General features: G+C 43.6%; 1 protein-coding gene across 1 annotated transcript in view; it reads right to left on the reverse strand.

The window, feature by feature from the left end:
- Positions 1 to 20,285, reverse strand: part of SLC7A9 (solute carrier family 7 member 9) — a 53,601-nt gene that overhangs the window by 26,484 nt on the left and 6,832 nt on the right. The window contains exons 2-5 of the mRNA XM_084813099.1: positions 16,397 to 16,530; positions 9,137 to 9,293; positions 3,510 to 3,657; positions 89 to 331 (exon numbers count right to left, since the gene is read on the reverse strand). Of these exons, the coding sequence (XP_084669225.1) occupies positions 89 to 331; positions 3,510 to 3,657; positions 9,137 to 9,250 (505 nt within the window). The 5' untranslated portion in view covers positions 9,251 to 9,293; positions 16,397 to 16,530. The remainder of the gene's footprint in view (positions 1 to 88; positions 332 to 3,509; positions 3,658 to 9,136; positions 9,294 to 16,396; positions 16,531 to 20,285) is intronic.

Here is a 20,285-nt window from a genome sequence, read left to right on the forward strand (position 1 = left end):
CGAGAGCACAGTCCATAGGATTGCACCCTAACAAACTCTTCCAAGCAACAAGCTAACTTGTTTTCCTAACCAAAGACAGGATACTCACCGATGGCTGCTGTTGCCAGGCACTTGATGACAGGTACAGGAGGGTCGCATCCTGGATAAAATGGAGCTGACACGTACTCGGCAAAGCTGAGGCAAATGATGGCGAAGGAACTGGGCTTGATGACTATTAGACTGGACCAAGAAAACAAATATGCAGGTATTGGGCCAAAGGCTTCCATAAGATATGGATATTCGCCTCCTGATTTTGTTATCATTGTGCCAAGTTCAGCAAAACATAGCGCCCCTGTGGAAAGAAGTAGAGTTTTTAAAAAAAGACTTCTGTGCTATCGCTGCCATGGCTGCTGCCACCAATCTCTAGTTCAATATGGCTTGTGTGGGGCTTTACTTGTAAGGCACACCAGATTCTATGGGTCCCTGGCAACTCACCCACCTACAATGGCTCAGTTTCCAATTAAGTGTTAATTTTGTTGTGGGGTATGCAGCCAGCCAACATCTCTCTCACCTAGTGCTTCTGTTATCAGGAAATCCTGTTCACCTGCACTACCATTCTGAGTTGCTGTGGAAATGCTATTTTCTCCCCTACCAGCACATCTATTCCATTTATGAATACTGCGGTTGTGCTGCTATCACGTGTGCCTATTGGACAGTGTCCATAACATCACTGTTTGTCAGTGGGTGCTCTGGAGCTCAGGGGGTTCGCTACCTTATAAAGGGCAGTGAGAAGTGATTTTTATGGTCAAGTCTCACGTCTCTATGTTATTACATTTTTATTTATATTTTGTCCTTCCTTCCAAGGGTGTCAGAGTGGCTCACACAGTTCTTCCCCCCTCCTGTTTTATCCTTCCTTATTTATTTATTTATTTATTTATTTAACAATAGAAACTTCAGCTGGTGCAGAATGCGGCTGCCTGAGTATTGGTGGGGTCGAGGTGATTTGATCACATAATGCCTATACTGCACCAGCTGCACTGGTTACCGGTGTGTTTCCGAGCCCAATTTAAGGAGCTGGTTTTGACCTTTAAAGCCTTAAACAGTTTGGGACCAAGTTACTTGAAGGACCACCTTCACCCATATCAGCCTGCCCACACTTTAAGATCAGAAAGAGAGGCCCTTCTCATCTGCCCACCTGTGAGAGCAGTTAGGTGAGCAACCATATGTGAGAGGGCCTTGTCTTCAGTGGCCCCACACCTTTGGAACAAGTTGCCATCGCAGATCCACCATACTCCGTCATTGCAGGCTTTTAAGAAGGCCTTTAAAATGTATTATTTTACCATGGCCTTCTCTTGATATGATTGCTGTTGCTGTTTTTGCTCTTAGAATCATAGGATCATAGAATAGTAGGGTTGGAAGGGGCCTACAAGACCATCAAGTCCAACCCCCTGCTCAGTGCAGGAATCCAAGTCAGCACATCCCTGACAGATGGCTGTCCAGCCTCATCTTGAATGCCTCCAGTGTGGGAGAGCCCATCACCTCCCTAGGTCATTGGTTCCATTGTCGGATTGCTCTAACAGTCAGAAAGTTTTTCCTGATGTTCAGCCGGAATCTGGCCTCCTGTCACTTGAGCCCATTATTCCGTGTCCTGCATTCTGGGATGATCAAGAAGAGATCCTGGCCTTCCTGTCTGTGACAACCTTTCAAGTACTTGAAGAGAGCTATCATATCTCCCCTCAAGTCTTCTCTTCTCAAGGCTAAACATGCCCAGTTCTTTCAGTCTCTCCTCATAGGGCTTTGTTTCCAGTCCCCTGATCATCTTTGTTGCCCTCCTCTGAACCCTCTCCAGCTTGTCTGCATCCTTCTTAAAGTGCGGTGCCCAGAACTGGACACAGTACTCCAGATGAGGCCTAACCAGTGCTGAGTAGAGGAGAACTAGTACTTCCCAGGATTTGGAAGCTACGCTTCTATTAATGCAACCCAAAATAGCATTGGCCTTTTTTGCAGCCACATCACATTGTTGGCTCATTTTCAGCTTGTGATCGACAACAATTCCAGGATCCTTCTTGCTTGTAGTGTTGTTGAGCCACGTATCCCCCATCTTGTAACTGTGCATTTTGTTCCTTTTTCCTAGGTGCAGAAGTTGGCATGTACCCCTATTGTCAGTTTTATTGTCAGCTTTTATTGTTGCTTTTATCGCTAGGTTTATGTTTTACGGCTTTTAATGTTTTAACTGTTTCATGTATTTTATTGCTGTGAGCCACCTTGGGAGGGCTTCTGCCCTGAAAGGCAGACAAGAAAGGTTATAAACAAACAAACAAATAAATAAATTTTTATGGTGTCTTTATTAAATAAAATTTATTTATTTAATAAATAAATAAATAAATAAATTTTTATGGTGTTTTTCAGGGCAAAGCCCTCCCAAGGCAGCAGAGAAAAGAGATAATGAGCTTCGTATACACAGCAGGATGATTTAGCTTCATATACCTAGCAGAGATATTATGCTTCCAAATGACATGGAGCACAATTTACTTGCAGGGCTTTCAGCCCAGTCCCCCAATTATCTTCTTTTCACACATCTACTTCTGATCTATTCAGTCATGCACATCCACAGAAGTTATTCCCAGACCATCTGCCTTCCTTCACCCTAGCTCTACCTGCCTCCTTGGATAATCTGCTGCCTCAGTCTGTGAAACATTGCTTTAACAGTAAAAAAGATTTTGGAATTGGAACAACACTTGCTTTCAGTTATGTTTAAACTATCTTGACTTTCTGTTCTCCAAAGCCCTTTGGATCTGCATGACAGGCAGTGATTCAGCAAGTTGTGGAACTGGATCTTAGCACACGGGAGGGGCTGCTGTTTCTTCTCCCTCTGATGGCCTCAGCATACAGTTGTTTGCAGGTTCTTTAAATGACCCTCCAGTTTCGCTTCTGTATCTAAAGAGCACTTTCAGCAAGTTTTTTTAGAGCAGGGAAAATGCGGCACTTAACTGTAAAAGTGAAAGAAAACACTTTTTTCACTTGTGTATTTGCACTATTCCTCTACACCACAATGTCACCTACAGAGTATGTAGCAGAAAAGGAGGACAGGAAACGCTCTAGTGTTCGAATCTCAATTCTGCGATGAAACTGAAAGTAGATACAGCACTTTAACAGCCAATTAACAGCCTTGTGTAGAAAAGGTCAAGGTCACCTAAAGAGCTTCATGGTTGAGTGGCGATTTGAATCCAGGTCTTCCCAATCCTAACCTGACAATCTAACCACTATGTACACAAGCATACACATACACTCCTTGGTTTCTTGTCATTTGATGATTTGCAGCAAAGAACCAGAAGCCAGGGGAACAAAGCAAAAAGTAGCATAAATGTTTGGTGAGGTGAGCAGTTTTTCTCTTATTTGTTCTGCTGTATTGAATATGCTAACTTTGAAGCAAAGGTCAAAATGCTAATCAGTCATAACAGGGCTAGATGAAATAGGGCATAACAAGGTTTTTGTAATTAAACAAGATAGAACCACCAGAGATGGATTACCTAATGTTGCAAGCATTCCACAGGCTGCCCAGATGATTAAGCAAGGGCCGACCGCTCCAACGTTAGCCAGTACCGACTTCGGAGAAATAAAGATCCCAGAACCTATCACAGTCCCGACAATGACACAAATTCCACTGATCAGACCCACCTAGAAAAGAAAATGGAGGTAAGTGAATTTAAGAGAGGTTTGGTTATTCTAATTTAGGGATGGGGAGCTGGTGGTCCTCCAGATGTTGTTGGACTCCCACTAACATCAGCCCCAGCCAGCATGGCCAATGGGCAGTGATGATGGGAGTTGTAATCCAAAAAATCTGGAGGAACATAGGTTCCTCACACCTGTCTCAATATTTTATATGCAACATAAAACGAACATGTGTGAGCCTTTCTACACAAGGCATTTATTGCGTGCTCTTGATTCCACATTCATGGTAGTTTGAGGATGCTTTGCACGACGTCATCCTCCTCCAGGGTCTCTCCCATGCTTTGCAACCATTATAGCGGTGTGTTGTGTTTTTTTTATGATGAAAGTCTGGCATTTCTGTGAATGGCAGCATGAAACCCTAGTGTATTTGTGCAGTTCTGCTACACCACAGTATGACCTGGTGGTTGTGTAATGGAGCATATGGAAAGGCAGAGAAAGAAACCCCCCAGAAAAAAACACGTGTAAAGGAGCCAATCTTAATCCCACAAAGAATCCAGAAGCAGAAGCCTCGGTGTATTGGATTTGGTTTTGGAAGAATGGCAAGGAGTCAGGTGTGAACTTACACAGAGTCCTATGCAGTGTCTAGCAGCATATGTATACTTACTTGGTAGAACAGTTGGCAACTGTTATGAAGTTAGAGTTTATTTAATAGCTGGGTAGCGAAGAACAGCACTTTTTGCTATGAACAAAAGTTGGGTAATGCACAGTAGCTGTCTTGCAAAGTTCATACCTTTCTTGCTGATAGGAATGTTTCTGCTGTGAGAAACTGTCTTTCTTGCAAGAAATTAAGCTCCTGCTTTCTCCTCCTTAGTGAAGGGAGGGAGGTGTGTGCGTGTGTTTTGTGACAGTCTTTGACTCTCCTGGGCAGATTGCTCTGCTACCTGTTCTCACCTGAGAGGGGGAGGCGCGCCACCTGCTCAGGAAAACAGCCCTGGGACGATGCCTGTTGCATCAAGGGAACGAGAGCAACACCAATTGAGGGGATTGTGATGAACCAATTGAGGGATGTGAGTAAGCTTTTCTTTGCTTTTATTATCGGCATCCATTTTCTGTCAATAAACTATATCGTTCTTTCACACAAGTGGACTTGAGTCATACTGGTACCTTGGAATCTGTTTAGTGTTGGTCCTGGCTGGATCAGGCCCCAAGTTTAAGACACTTGGTAAAGTGGTGGGTTAAAAACCTCATGAAGAAAAGGCCGGGGGGGGGGGGTAGACAGAGATTAGACTAGGAAGTTCATGCAGACAGGTGACCAGTTTTATTGAGGAAAGACAACTTTACACAACAGCTGTCACCTTTCTTAATAGGAACTCATGTCCCTGAAGAACAAATCTGTAGATCTTAGGAAGTTGCCAGCCTCTTGTAAATGGAAAAGATGAACTGCAAGAGGAAGTGATATGCTATATAACTAGGCTCTGCTGTCCTTCAGAAGACCATTTGTCATGAAAGTTAAAAACATGAGAACTGTCCTGCAGTATCATTCACAGTAACAGATGAACAATTCCCTAGTCCAGGTCATTGTATCCTACTGCAGCCAACCTTGGAGGACAGACCTATTGTTTTTCATCCTGCGTTCCAGTTACTGGGGTGTACAAACTTTGTACCTATTACAGGAGCAGAAGGCACTGATTTGATTGATTACAACCCCAAGTACACATTACTTTCTATTCTAGAGTAAGGGGCCCCAGTCCAGATAGGGACACTAGTGTCAGGGTTGCCCCTGAGCACAGCAATTGGCAGAGTAGCTCAGAGTCTGAAGAGGTACCACAAAACGTGGGGGACAAAATTTCCCACGTCTGGACAGAGATAGATAGGCCTACTCCTCAAGCTTCAAAGGCACAGCTGGATGGAGAGGGTCCCTCTTCACCCATCCCTGTGAGAGACAGCGAACAGGGAGAAGGGGGGCTGGTAGAGCCTGAATTCTTAGACGCTAGACGCAGATGCAGAGACAAGAGAGAAATGGCAGGGGTGGAGTTTAGGCGATCTGCCTGACTGGCCCAGCGGGAACAGCTGCACTTAGAGTCCTCAAGATACAGGCAGATCACACACACCCCTTAAGTTAGGACAGCAAGCTCGCCTGTTCCTCAAATGGTGGGCAACTTCTGTAGTTTTCCTTTGAACTCCTTGAAGGCATTTCCTTTGTAGACTGTGGGTCACTGACAATTAGCATCTGAATGACCCATTGAATTAAGTGGATTAAAAGCCTTAGAACTGAAGTCTCTTGTCTGTGTTTTGATTTGGCTTTTGAAGCTTTACAGCAGGGGCAAAAGGAAACGTGATGACAACTAGTGTGGGAGGGGCTTTAACATTCCCCCCCACTGCAGTCCAGATCAAGAAGTCCACACCTGCCATTTATATTGCCAAATAGTGACCCAGTAAAGGAAAGTACAAAAGAAAAACGATGTCTCTGTGAGTGATGTCTTTAAAGTAACACGTTTGGGGCCTGAATAGCAGCTGCTGAGAGTCAAGCAGCGACAGAGGGCTTCATGCCCTACTGTGGGCTTCCCAGAGGCATCTGGCCAGACACAGTTGGAAACAGGATGTTAGGTTAGATGAGGATGCATCAAATTTTATGCTGCCTTCCACAAAGGTATCAGAGCGGTGAACATAAAATACAATGACAAAAACGCAACGACGTATGTAATAACAAAAGCACAACAATACGAATTAATCAGCGACAAAACCGTACACTCTACTATGCGCAACAAACCATAGCTGGCTGAGTTTTAAGATGTCTGAATGTCGGAACGGTGGGTGTCTAACGAAAGGTGGAGGAGCGTTCCAGGGGGTGGGTGGGTGCTGCAGCACTGCAAGTGCTCCTGAGCGTGGGCACCCCTCAGAAGTGCTCCCTCTGATGATTGCAGAGACGGGGCAGGGACATAAGGGGTGAGGTGACTTGGTCCCGCGTTGTGTAGGGCTTTATATGATAAAAACCACACCTTGAACTTGGCCCAGTAGCTTATTGGCAGCCAGTGCAGTTCTTTCAGTGAGACCAGTTGCTGGGGAACATGGGTGGGAGGGTGCTGTTGCACTCATGTCCTGCTTGTGGGTTTTCCATGGGCAGCTGGTTGGCCACTGTGTGAACAGAATGCTGGACTAGACAGGCCCTTGGTCTGATCCAGCAGGGCTCTTCTTACGTTTTTATGGGTGTAGCTTGCTGTTAGAAGGAGGCCCTAGTTAACAGTTTCACTGTTGTATTCTGCACCAGCCACAATTTCTGGACCAAGCCCAAAGGTACTCCTAGATTGAGCGTGTTACAATAATCCAGGGGGCCCTTGGGGTCCTTTTCATCTTAACCAAATGACTCCAGAAGTTCACAAGGCTGACTTTAGCCTTTCCTTCTAAGGAAGGTGCTCCTACTGGACCAAAATGGAGCTTTAATCTGGATTCTCAGAGTCAAAGAGACGTTTGGCAAACCTGCTTTCAAATCAATAACTTTCTTCTGCTTCTGATATTTTTTTTTTTTTTACCTCAACCTGCTATTCGAGTGGAAGATGTTGTTACTTGGGGCTTGGCAAGGCCAAGCAACTTTTGTACACAGGGAAGGAATGTACAGTAATAAATGCTGTGTACTTAACATGACGGTTTCTTTCTGTTCAGTGCCAAGTAAATGGCTTGCAGCACTAATTTTAAGCCTAGCCAGTGGGGGTGATGAGAACACAAAAAGGGTCCTTGTGCTTAGCTGTGTATCGCTATTAACAGGTAAGGTAATACCAGTAACGACTTGAGCTGCAATGCAAACATTAACCAAACATTCCACGGAACGGAAGCTTCACTGGGCTTCGTGATTATCTCCACATTTAGCAACCGGCACTCTACTAATTAACTCAGGTACTAACACGACAGGGCACTTTGCTTGCCTGTTTGGAGCATTAAAACTGGGCCTGCTAGCTTGATAATTGGCTGTTTTTACAAAATGGCATGTATCTAGTGTGTTCACGCCTCCTAGCAGGAGTGAGAATGTGTTTAAGGATGTGACTGTAAGCACACCAAGTAGAGGTAACTTCAGATTATTGGGAGAAGGGTCAATATACCTGCAGCGCACACCCCTCCTCTGGGCACGCCCTCCTCCTCATTTGTCACCACTGCCCATTTGCTTGCCTTTTGCTCTAAGATGAATCCACACAACCTCCAAGAGGGAGAGCACAAGGCAACTGGAGGATGCCATGCTATCTCCTCACTCTTGCTACTGCTTGCATGCTTGGACACAGTGGTGCAGCCAGGTAATTTTAGGCCCTGCAGTTAATGGTCTTGGTGGGTGGGCGTTAGATGGCCATGTGTATTACTTCAGTTGTGAAGCTTTCTCCTCTTCTCCCCAACACCCATTCCATGTTCTACAACTGCTTCTACATTCCCGGTATGTTAAAACAACAGCAACAAAAATGTTTGCCCATAATACTCTAAGCATGTGCAGTTTTGCATTTTAGACTCAAATCATAGCACTATTATGACTGCAGGAATAAAAGGGAGTTCATTTCTGCTGCCCTGATACCTGCATTACCTGCCACTTGCTGGCTGGTCATTTGGAGCCCCTCCTCGTGGCAAGCCAAGCTGCAGCATACAGTGTACACATGGCAAGAATTACAGGTAAATAGCCCAAAATGGCTAGGGCAGCCTTCCTTATCCTCTTGCCCCCCAGATGTGTTGGACTACAACTATCATCATCCCTTGCTGGCTGGGGATAATGGGAGTTGTATTCCAGCAAGTTAGGGAAGGCTGGGCTAGGAAGTATCTGGAGACACCTCTGTTAAGGTAAGTGCCATTTTGGCAAAGATTATTCACCCTCTCCCCACCCTCCACAACTGAGAAGAGCCAACTAAGGCCTGTGTGCATGAAGAAAGAACATTAGAAACCTTTTTAAAACAGACAGAGACAGCCTGAGAGCATTAGCTTTGAGCTCTAGAAGGCAAAGAGCACCTAGGGGTGGTCTCTGCCTGGGGATCTGTATGGGGCAATGGAATTGCTCCTTGTAGTAATGCTATGCTGACTGCCTCCACCTGTGCTCAACTTGTATTTTTATAAATAAACCCAAATATTATAGAAACACCTTAAGGCTAAAGTAAAAGTCTGTTGTGATCTCTCCTTCCAAATTGAATCAAAGCCATGTAAGTACTGCCCCCAGAACTTCTCACGGATTGGAGAAGGGGGCAAGCACATTACAATATTATCTGCTAAGGGCACAATCCTATGCATGTTTAGGCAGAAAAAAGCCCTACAACTCCCAGCATTCCCCAGCCAGGATTTTTTTCTGTCTAAACATGTATAGGATTGCACCTTAAACAGCTAAAACAGGAATTATGACTTGCAAAGTAGCGACCAAGAAAAAAGTAGTTTATACGCAAACCATTTACACAGTGTTTGAGCCATAAAGTTAAAAGTATTACAAAATTAAATTGTTAAAGATAATACATTGGAATAGTCTTGCCTCTTTTTGTAGATTCATGGATTTAGATTTCTTGCTCATCTTGCCAGACTGTTCATCAAGTCCTTGGTCTTGGTCTGAACTTGGTTTTCTGTGTCTTATGCTTCCTTCATCCATTTCACTTACTTGATGCTGTTAAACCCGCTGATATTAACAAACTCTGCAAACAGCACAAAGTTAATTACGATTATATCATTAAGACATTTATCTATATACAATGTTTTAAACCCCTATTTATTTTTCTGTCTTCAGTTTTCAAAACCGTAAATGAGGACACATGGTGCTGTTACATAGGGCCGACCCTACCATTAGGCAGGGTGAAGCTGCCACTTCAGGCAGCAGATACTGAGTGTTGGAAGACAAAGGTGTGTGTCACATGGCCTGCTCTGTGCCCCCCTGTGTTTGCCTGCTGCCCTCAGGTGCCGTGGAAGACAATATCCTATTCCCAGTGTTGAAGCAAAATTCATCTGCCAAGCTTATTGGCATATATACATGGAAATGTGGGAGGGGTGCCTTCTGGTTCTTTGCCTCAGGCAGAAAAATGTCTTGGGCTAGTAATGCTGTTACATAGTTAAACTAACGAGGTATCAGTCGATAGGTGGAAGACCGCATTTGGTAATCCCAGGTAAGCTTCTCTGAACTGTATGAAGAAAAATAATTCCTTTGTGATGTAAGACTGAGTGAAAATTGGATGGGGGGAGTGTTCACACTAAAAAACAACAACACCCCTCTACAAAATGTGCCCCCCTCCAATTTCAGCAATAATTCACAAAAGCTTTGAAACTGAGTAAAAATGTCCTCCCATGCAGAGTAATGGCAGGAAGGATTGCAAAACGCCAGCCGAGGCTGCAGTCGCCTGCCATCTTCTTTTCCCCATAATTCCTCTGGGCCATGATGTTCCAGGGCCCAGGGGGCTTCTGGGGAAATGGAGGCAGTGGGCAGCTGCAGCCTTGGCCAGTGTTTCGCTTTGCAGTGTGTCTGCCATCCTAGTAAAAATGTTTAAAAAAATAAAAAGGGATGTTGGCAACTTGCATCAGTATTTGTGGGCTCCTCTGGAGCCTGTGAGTATTAGCATTTGCCCAGCCATGCCAAGTGCTGCCCGGGACACTCTGTATTCAAAGCAAGTGCTCTGTCACTGGGCTATGAATACAAACCAGAATGTTTATTCCAGTGGAGGCTGGTGGGGCTGATTTTGGTGGGGCTGTAAATCCATCCTGGGTTTCAGCCAGAACTCTAAAGGAGCTATCCAAAGTGCTGAACCTGCAGGTTTCACCATTTTGAGTAGCTCCTTTAGAGTTCTGGCTGGTTCTGACTGAAACCCAGAATGGATTCACAGCCCCACTGAAATCAGAGCCACCAGTCTCCACTAGTTTATCCGTCAAATTATGGTTCCAGGGGAAAAAAACCTTGGTGAAATTACCCTGAGGTCACTTTGAACTGGTTAGTAAAAATACTACAAATCATGCTTAAGATCCCTAATCAGCAGTAGCCCAAACTGGACTGTCTATGCAAAAGAACAAATGAACACACACCAGACATTTAAAAATGGTAACACTAAAAAAACCTGCAGGGGAGCATTTCAGTTTTGCTGGACATTCTGTGACAGATTCATGAGTTGCTGAACATCAGCAAAAAAAAAGTTTCAAAGGCTCCGGCATGAAGCTGATGAGTTGGAAGTCACGTACACATTTGATGCTATCTGGCTTCATAGAAACTGGGAGTGAGCAGCTTACAACAGAAAGCAATTATTTCTCTCCTTAGGTATTTATGTATATTATTAAATCTTTCTTCACCAATATATTACCAGCTAGGAGTGGATCACACCTACTCTGACTGGACGTTGTACTGTTTGGAGTGGATCTCATTTACATATGTGCTATGCATAGTAATGTGCATTGTGGCCTTTTTAAAATAATATCTCTTCCCCCACCTCCTCCACCAAGCCATTTCTAGCTGTAATCATGTGTGTGTGGATGGCTGGTTATCCCAACAGAGAACATTTCATGCATCTGGGAAAAAGGCGGGGTATAAATAAATATCATCATCATCATCTGATGCAGTGGGCTGTGCCACAAGCTTTTGCCACAACAAATCTGTTAGTCTTTTTTTAAATGCCCATGGGACTCACTGTTTTTGCTAAAGGCTATGACACTATTCCTTTGGAACTCATCAGCGATAACATTCAGATGTTTTTAAACACTGCCTTAATTGCTATTTGTACTTTATGACATTTTTCATTGTTTTATATTTTTCTTGTAAACCACCCTGACATTTAATAAAATAAAAGTGAAGGGCAGTGTAGAAATCTTTTAAAATAAATAAGTAAATTCAGCAAGTGGAACTCGCTGGTCCTAAACCAGAGGTGCTCTCATGTTGCAACCGGCTGTGACCCAGAGCTGAAAATGAGGATTGCAAACACCCTCCCCATGCACAAATACACCTCCCTCCAGCGGGGCTGTCAGTTCTGACAGTGCTGTCATCTGTTTTGAGGAAAAGGCTGAATATATACTTCCCCAGCCCCCTTTTCTAACAGGCGATTAGTGCTGTCAAAACAAATAGCATCAAACCATCTCTATGATGGCGTACATGCAGGATAGAAGCCCTTGGCAAGCACCCCTGAGCAGTAGTGCAGTGAGGTACATTTAGACCAGGTGACTGAGCACGCTCGAGATGTTTTAGACTACAACTCCCATCAGCCCCAGCCAGCATGGCCAATGGTCATGGATTATGGGAGTTGTAGTCCAAAACATATGGAGGACACCAGGTTGCCTCCCCTAGTTTTTAAAGTGTGGACTTACTGGCCTTATGCTACTCCCCTTTAGATGGTAATGTGTATTTCAGGATACGGGGCCATTGGCATCTGCTCCAAAGTCCCACCCTGAGGGCATCACTGCACTGCTCACTTCATACAGGTCTTCCCTACTTACCTGATATCCCTCTGCGTGTGGACAAGTGATTTGTGGTCAGAAATACGTTTGCACAAGCAGGTCACCCTTGCTGGATTGGGACAACTATGTCCAACCACCCAATAGGGGGCTATGTTACAACCAGAAGGGCTGGTTGTTTTAGAGGAGCTCAGTTGTGCTAGTGCTCCATACATATGAGGCTGTGCTTTCTATTTTCATTGGCATTTCCCTGACACATAAGAACATCAGAAGAGCCCTCCCTGCTGGATGAGACCAAGGGGCCATCCAGTCCAGCATTCTGTTCACACAGTGGCCAATCAGCTGCCCCTGGGAAACCCACAAGAGGGACACGAGTGCAACAGCACCCTCCCGCTCTCTGATACTGGAGGGAGTATCTTGGCTCAATAATCCATTCTGTTCCAGAAGAAGCAGCAGAACCACAGGCATGGAAAGCTGCCAGCAACCATCATAATGTCCTAAATGGTTGCAGCAGTATCGATTAGATTAAAGGGAGTTTCTCCCATGTAATTACAGAAACACGCAAACGCCTACGTCTCTGCCAAGTCACCTGTCCGGTCAGCTAACCAATGAGAGTACCTTTAAACTGGCCAGTCGAGAGCCTTGGCTGATATTGCTCAATCCTGAAGCAATCTCACCCACTAGACAGGCCAACGGGGGTTGATATCACCTGAGCACCCCTCATGATACCTTTGTTTTATATACATAAGAACATCAGAAGAGCCCTGCTGGGTCAGACCAAGGGTCCATCTAGTCCAGCATTCCGTTCACACAGTGGCCAACCAGCTGCTCACAGGAAACGCATAAGCAGGACTTGAGTGCAACAGCACCCTCCCACCCATGTTCCCCAGCAACTGGTGTACATACAGTAGGTATACTGCCTCTGATAGTGGAGGTAGCATATAGTCATCAGGACTAGTAATCATTGATAGCCTTATCCTCCATACTGGTATCTAATTATCTTCTACTGATTATCTACTGCTCTTGCCATTTATAGCTAGTAAGCTTTGACTCATTCAAGTACAAGGAACCTCCCTGAAGTTTCTTTTCATTACCCAGAGCGAAACCTTATATCTGCCCCTTCCTGAATCTAGCCTCACAGCTACCCAGTCCTTTAGACTGACTGACTGACTGTCTGTCTATCTATGTAAAATTATTTTCAGCTGCCTTTAAGGGTGGAACTCTTTGTTCTAGAACAGATAACCGCCTGTGAATTTGGGCACTAGCTGTTCTTTCATTTTGCTTGGACATCTGTCACATTTGTAGATCTTAGCTCAACTCTAAGATTAACCAGGGGTTTGCTTGGCTTCCAAGATCGTTCGTAGTGATCCTTTCCTAGCATGATCCCTGCTTAGAGATATAAAACTTCCAGAAATGTTGAAGCCATGGGGGGGACGGGACTTTTTTTTTCAGAGGAGAAACAGAAATTATGTGGAAAACTGGAAAATATACCATCTTTCTTTTCATATTCATCACAAGTCTAATGTCACTTTATTATTTTAGGATCATAGAAATGTATTATGTATAACTTGGTTTGCTCATAAACTTATCATTAAAATTAAAAAAAATTAAAAGTAAACTCAGTAAATTAGACATTATTGTCTGAATAGACACTACTTTTAAATTCAGTATATCCTTTGGTAAATAATTCCCCTTACTAAACATCTTATTTTTTGTTGTTGTTTTGAAAGGTTGTCTCTAGTGGTGGTATCACTTCCATGCCTACACCATAGGAACCTGGTTACTGCATTTCTTTTAGGTAGAGATGTCTATTTTGGTGACAGTGATTAAGGGTGAAATCCTATGCATGTTTAGAAAGAAAAAGTCCTACAACTCCTAGCTTTCTCCAGCCAGCCATGCTGGCTGGGGCACACTGAGAGTTGTAAGAATTTTTAAATGTCTAAACATGCATAGGATTGCGCTGTAAAGCTTTTATAGTTGAGGTAGTATTTCTTAATGGTGAGGTTTAAATGGGAACCTTTTTAAAAAAATGTGGCAGTGAGATCAGATTAAGAATGTTACATCTGAATTGGCTCAAACATTAAATGAAGAAAGCGGGGGGAGGGCATGAGATAGACTGGGATCTACTGGCAGATTTCTGGATGATTTGCAGTAAGATCAGCAAGTATTTCTCACTCCTAATTGCAACAACAGAAGTGACTCCCCCCTGCCTTAAATAATACACATTATGAAATGGAAAAAGTGTGAGGTGACCAGAACTGGATTTTTGTATGGAAGGACTAGGAGCTCCATTCAATTCTGGTACCCAACACAAATTCCTAGGCTCAACATTCTTTAATTCTAAGTGGATTTTTTTTTTCACACCAAGCTGTAGTTGGTGGATCTCAAAGTTCTAGAAAAAGATAAAGTAGATGCCATAAGGATCTGTCTTTCCCTGAACTATAGAACAGTTTGTGCACTGAAATGATCCCATATGTTGAAGAATACAGTGACATTTCTATACTCTAGAGCAAACGTGCTAGAAACTCAGTAAATATTTATGCCTGACTCTATTTGCTATATTCATAGTGTGCGCTATTCAGCCAAAGTTAAGCACTTTAAAGTTCAATTGGCATCAAAGGGAGAATTCAGCACATTATCTCAGAAATCATTATGACAACCTTGTAAAGGAGGGCAGGATTATTATCCCCATATTTCAGATAGAGGATCTAAGGCTGAGTGATAGGAGCTTCTTTAAGGTCACCTAGTGAGTTCATGGCAGAGCCGAGATTTGAAATGGGGACACCCAGATTCACTGCTCACTTTTTTGGGGGGGGACAATCTTATGGCCTCTAGCCAGCATCTGTGGGGTCATAGGACACTTAGGATTCCCAGATCCAAGGTTGGAGACAGCACTCTGACCTTGGAGGGGGAAATCTGAGATCTGACCCCCCATTGCAGCCCACATGGAAAGAACTGTGCCAGCTGCCTTTCTGAGGTCGGGAACACGACCCTGGAGAGGGGGAGGAGGGGCCATTTTGGAGGGCGGGGAGGGGAGGATACTGGAGAGGCCAAGATACGAGCTATCCTAGGGATTCTCCAGTCTCCTTCCCTCCCCCTCCAAAACACTTTTGCTAGACAGGCAAAAAAGCCCATCTAGTGAAAATGCAGGGCGGGAGGATGGGGAGGTAAAGATCACCTCCACTGCTCCTTCCACCCTGCATAGATGATGGTAAGCCTCTGAGTTTGGGGGCTTATGATCATCAAGGGCGCAACCCATAGGTTTGCACCCTAAGCTACTATATTACGGTAGTTCTATAGAAAGAACACAAGGAATTGCATTCTTAAGCATGATACGACACCAAGACTGCAACAGCTGAACAGTATTAGGGCTATAAACCCCTGCAAAGTGGATGCCAATCTGTAACCGAGCCCAATTTAAAGTGCTGGTTTTCACCTTAAAAATTTAAACGGTTTGGGACCAAGTTACTTGGAGGATCCACGTTCAGCCATATCAGCCTGCCTGCAGTTTTAAGATCAGCAGCCAAAGCCTTACTGATGTGCCCACCTGTGAGAACTACCAGGCTGGAGGGTACAAGCGAAAGGGCTATTTCAGCAGTGGCCCACTTTTGTGGAACACATTGAGATCTGGGGTACACTAGGCCCCATTTTGCCCCCTTTTAAAGAAGCCTTAAAACTCGTTTGTTTTCTGTGGTGTTTCCATAAGTGGGTATTATTGAGCTGCTGATGGTTTTGGCTGTAATTATTTAATGGATTTAGTATTTTACTGGGTGGATGTTTTTACTGTTATTACTGGTTCTTATGAATGGTTGCTTGCTTAAGGGTTTGTTACGTGTATTCTATGTTGATTATTGGAAGCTGCCTTGGGCTTTTACCTGTAAAGACAAACTATAAATATTTTAAATAAATAAATAATAGAGGAGATGTCATTGTTCAAGATCCTGGTCTTGAAGACAATTTGGAGTCTAATCTGATGTAGGTTTACTCAGATGGAAATCAGACGGAAAGTATTTTTAATAAATAATAAAAGAGATGTCATTGTTTAAGACACCGTTCTTGAAGACAATTTGCAGTCCAACCCTATATAGGTTTACTCAGAAGTAAATCCCACTGTGTTTAATCATTCTTACTTCCAAATATGCATGCATAGGTCTATAGCCTTAGATTTTCATTGACCCTTTCAGCTGCACAGACAGATTTCCCTCGCAAAGTTTCATGCTGGTTGGTGTTGCTTTTTAACACTTAGGAGACATTTACTTGGAGTGCAAGCTTAGGTGTCTTCGGCACAGTTCGTATACTACTGAAGACAGTGGCAAAACTCATAATTATTCCAATAAGTCCTCGTGTCTTTTTATAGGGAAGTGAGAATGGCACTTACCGTATTTGGTGTTGTGTGTGTATCATCAAGGCACCTTCCCTTGTGTCTTCCTTCACTTTTTCTGGGGCGTTTTTCTAGTCATTCAGTAGTGAATGCCCATGTCTGTAAAGCAGGGTGCTGGGAAACGGCAGCCACTTAAGTACAGAGGTTATAAAGAAGGTAATGATTAAACCCAAATGTTTCCAAGAAGCATTAAGAGCTCAATTAATTTATCTGCAAAAAAAAATGTCTTTGATTGGATCCATTTGTATGTCTTCTTCTTTTCCCCACCCCTTGCAGTTTGTCTATGCACCAACATTTTTGATGGCATGGCATGCATGAACTGAGGCACCAGTAAATTGCAGGTTGCTATGATTTTATAAAACATCAAGGCCTTTCTGGGTCATAAAGAAAAAACAACCTGTACCTGGGGAAGAGAGTGATTGGCATATCACATGGCTGTAACTCCAGGTAAGTACAGACAACAGCTTTTTCAGAGACCTGGAGGCAGTTTTGGAGAGCTGGCACTACCCACAGGACATATGTGTGTGTGTGTGTGTGTGTGTATATATATATATATATATATATATATAGAGAGAGAGAGAGAGAGAGAGAGAGAGTGGTGTAGTGGCTAGAGTGTTGGACTGGAAGCCGGGAGATCCGGGTTCTAGTCCCCACTCGGCCATGGAAGCGCACTGGGTGACTTTGGGCCAGCCACACACTCTCAGCCTAACCTACCTCACAGGGTTGTTGTTGTGAGGATAAAATGGAGAGGAGGAGGATAATGTAAGCCGTCTTGGGTTCCTTGCAAGAGGAAAAAAGGCGGGATATAAATGCAATAAATAAATAATAAATAAATATGTACCTCTTGCATTTCATGGCCATGTGGCCCCAGGCTTTACAGTTTGTCTGCCAACTGAGGATAATATTTCATGTATCTGATGCAGTGGCTGACAGTGCCTGCCACAATAATCTCTTATATCTTAAAGGTGCCAGAAGACGTGTGTGTGTGTGTGTGTGTGTGTGTGTATGTGTATAAAGATTCAGAAAAAAAGTCCTACAACTACCAGCATGGTTGGCTGGGGAATATTGGGAGTTGTAGGACTTTTTTTCTGTCTAAACATGTATAGGATTGCACCCTCAAAGCAGTGAAAGCTGGTGACTCCAATGTCAGCGGGGCTATGAGTCCTCTCCAGATTTCAGACAGAACTCTAAAGGAGCTATCCAAGATGCTTTGCTCCTTGGATAGCTCCTTTAGAGTTCCGACTGGTTCTGACTGAAAACTGGAGCAAATTCAGTGCCCCACTGACATCGGAGCCAACAGCCTCCACTGCCTCAAGGACTAACAAATTTATTATGGCAGTCTTCCCTAAACTGGTGCTCTCCAGATGTGTTTGACTACAACTTCAACACATCTGGAGAGCACCAGGTTGGGGAAAGCTGGATTATGGCATTAGGTTCTGAGCACCACAGTCCACTTCATCAGATGCATAAAGTGTTATCCTAAGCTGGTATAGTTGGGGTGAGGTGGATTTGTAAGCAATGACTTTACAGGGAAATAAAATGGGGAAAAGTACAGGCCGTGACAATAACCTGAAAGCTTAAATCTGTATGCAAAGTCTTTAAAGTTTGTGTTATCATCAAGGCAGTGTTGATGATAACACAAACATCCTGGCATCGGGAAGCTAACTAACACCTGTGGTGGTGTTTGCTGTAACAGATTAACACAGATATCCCTCAGCTTCTGGAATGTTTGCTTTTTGAGCTCAATCTAGAGCAATGATTCTGTGATATCCTGTGGCTGAAACAAATAAACTGACATTTTTTGTGTACTCTTATCAAAATGGTTTTCCGGGAGTTTGTGAACACTTCAGGCTATACCCTCGAAAAGTTACACCAGACTTCAGAAACCTGACCAGTGCTGCTTCAGTAGACATGAATATAATTTTAAAGAAATTATCTAAGCATTTAAAACCATTCTTCATTAAACAAAAGGATTCTCAAAGCGGCTTACAAATGTATACAGCATCATCAGTGTTCATAGTTCCTTCCAGAGTAACATAAGCAAAATAACTGGCCGGACCAAAACATTTTGCTGTCTGAGGTGAAGCAATATATGGTGCCCCTTCCTGCCCAAGTCAAGCTGGGTCACAACCAAGCAATGCTAGTCAAGTTATTTTGGCACCTGAGCCAGAAAATCCCGCAAGCACCACTCCCCCTTTCTGGCAGTACAAATACAATCACAATAAATTAAGCTACTAAGGATTTGCTGCCCTTTCATGAAACACAAAATGTCTGAGGTGGCTGCCTCACTCTGCCTAATGGTAGGGCTCGCCCTCCAAAATTAACAGGTCCCTGCCCCCAATGAGCTCACAGTCCAAGACAGACAATGGCAGAAAACAACAAAGGAAGAGACGAGTGTCAGCAAATGCAATTATATATGCTTAAAGCTTGGTTGCATTTGAGAACAGCTTAGTGGTACATGGGAGTTTGAGGTGGGAAAGAGGTAAATAATGATGGGCAGATGAAAACTTGAGGTAAAATATCTTTTGTGGAGTAGTTATGAAGAGAAAAAAACTCTGAAGCTCTTGAGAGAGAGTTCCCTATCATGTTGTTCAGGCAGCAGTTGAGAAGAATCTGACGACACAGCCTTGGCTTTGCCTTTGAGGCATCCAGTGGCAGGGTTTTTCCCACTCAGGGACAGGACTTCAAGTTCTTCTAAGTTCTAGAAGTTTCCAAAATGCTGTTCTGCACAGTTGCAGATCCCTTCTGTACGACTGCACAGGATCCACAAAAATTAGTGAGGATTAAGGGAATAAGCCAAAGGACATGCAAAATATGTGGGTTTTGAAGAGCAATTTGAAGGAAGCGGAAGAAATGGCACTGTGTACATGTTTAGGGAAGGAGTTCCAAATACAGGACGCTCCAAGGAGAAATGGGCAGATTGAATGGTGCAGGACACCTTCAGCTGGTTGAGGTGGCCAAGTGTCCTACTTTATAGAGGACAATCCTCTGTTTGAAGGTATGTCAGAAGACAGTCCTCTATTTGAAGGTGTCCTCTATTTGAAGGGCTGTCTAGTTCAAGCTAAAACTTATTTAAGTCAAATGTGTTCACTCTCTTCTGCTCTACTCCTTTTTTCCTTTTCACAGTTAAAACACTGAAGGGCTGTCAGAGACTGTCCTTTATCTGAAGGTGTCCTCTATTTGAAGGGCTGTCCAGTCCAAGTCTGGTTTAAAGATAAAGAACCAAAAGAAGGGAGAACAGGAAGGGCCTTGAGAAGTTGCCCATCAACAGCAGCTGGACCGTAGATTGAGCAAAGCACACAGGTCACCTGGTCACAGCCTTCCACGCTCTGGTGAGATGCACCATATTTCTATTTAAATTATAATTATAATTTCTAAATTTGCATCTATACATATAAATTAGCAGAGGCAATTTTCGTGGAACTTGGTGGAACACCTTGTGGAACATCTCTTTTGTCCTCTTTTTTTGTCAATGTGTAACTGGCCACCTTACTTGAGGGTGGAGAAGCAGAGATCAGGAAGCAACGCCTGAAAAAGAAAGTGGATCAAGACCATGGAGAAGGCTTTTGAACTGGACAGAGATGAGATGGGAAGAGGTTTTGGCAGAATGGGCATGATTTGGTGCAATTATTCGGGCTATCAATTGGATGAGGTATTTTCCCCCATCATGTCTGGATCAATTTTGACAGTGTTAAAAAAAAAAAAAAATTCAAAATGAGGAGCATGCATGTACCTCTCCTTTGGGGGAAACTAATGGTGATACACTCAAACACCTTCCTTGCATAGCTTAAAAAAAAATTCTCTGCTTTTGGGGTTGAAATGCACTGGGAAATGCTATTTATATGGCATGGATTATCTGAGGCAGGAATGGCATGGTTAATGTTTG

Source organism: Heloderma suspectum, chromosome 8 (assembly GCF_057233095.1).
Source record: "Heloderma suspectum isolate Gila_16-S chromosome 8, 16-S_ref, whole genome shotgun sequence".
NCBI lineage: Eukaryota > Metazoa > Chordata > Lepidosauria > Squamata > Helodermatidae > Heloderma > Heloderma suspectum.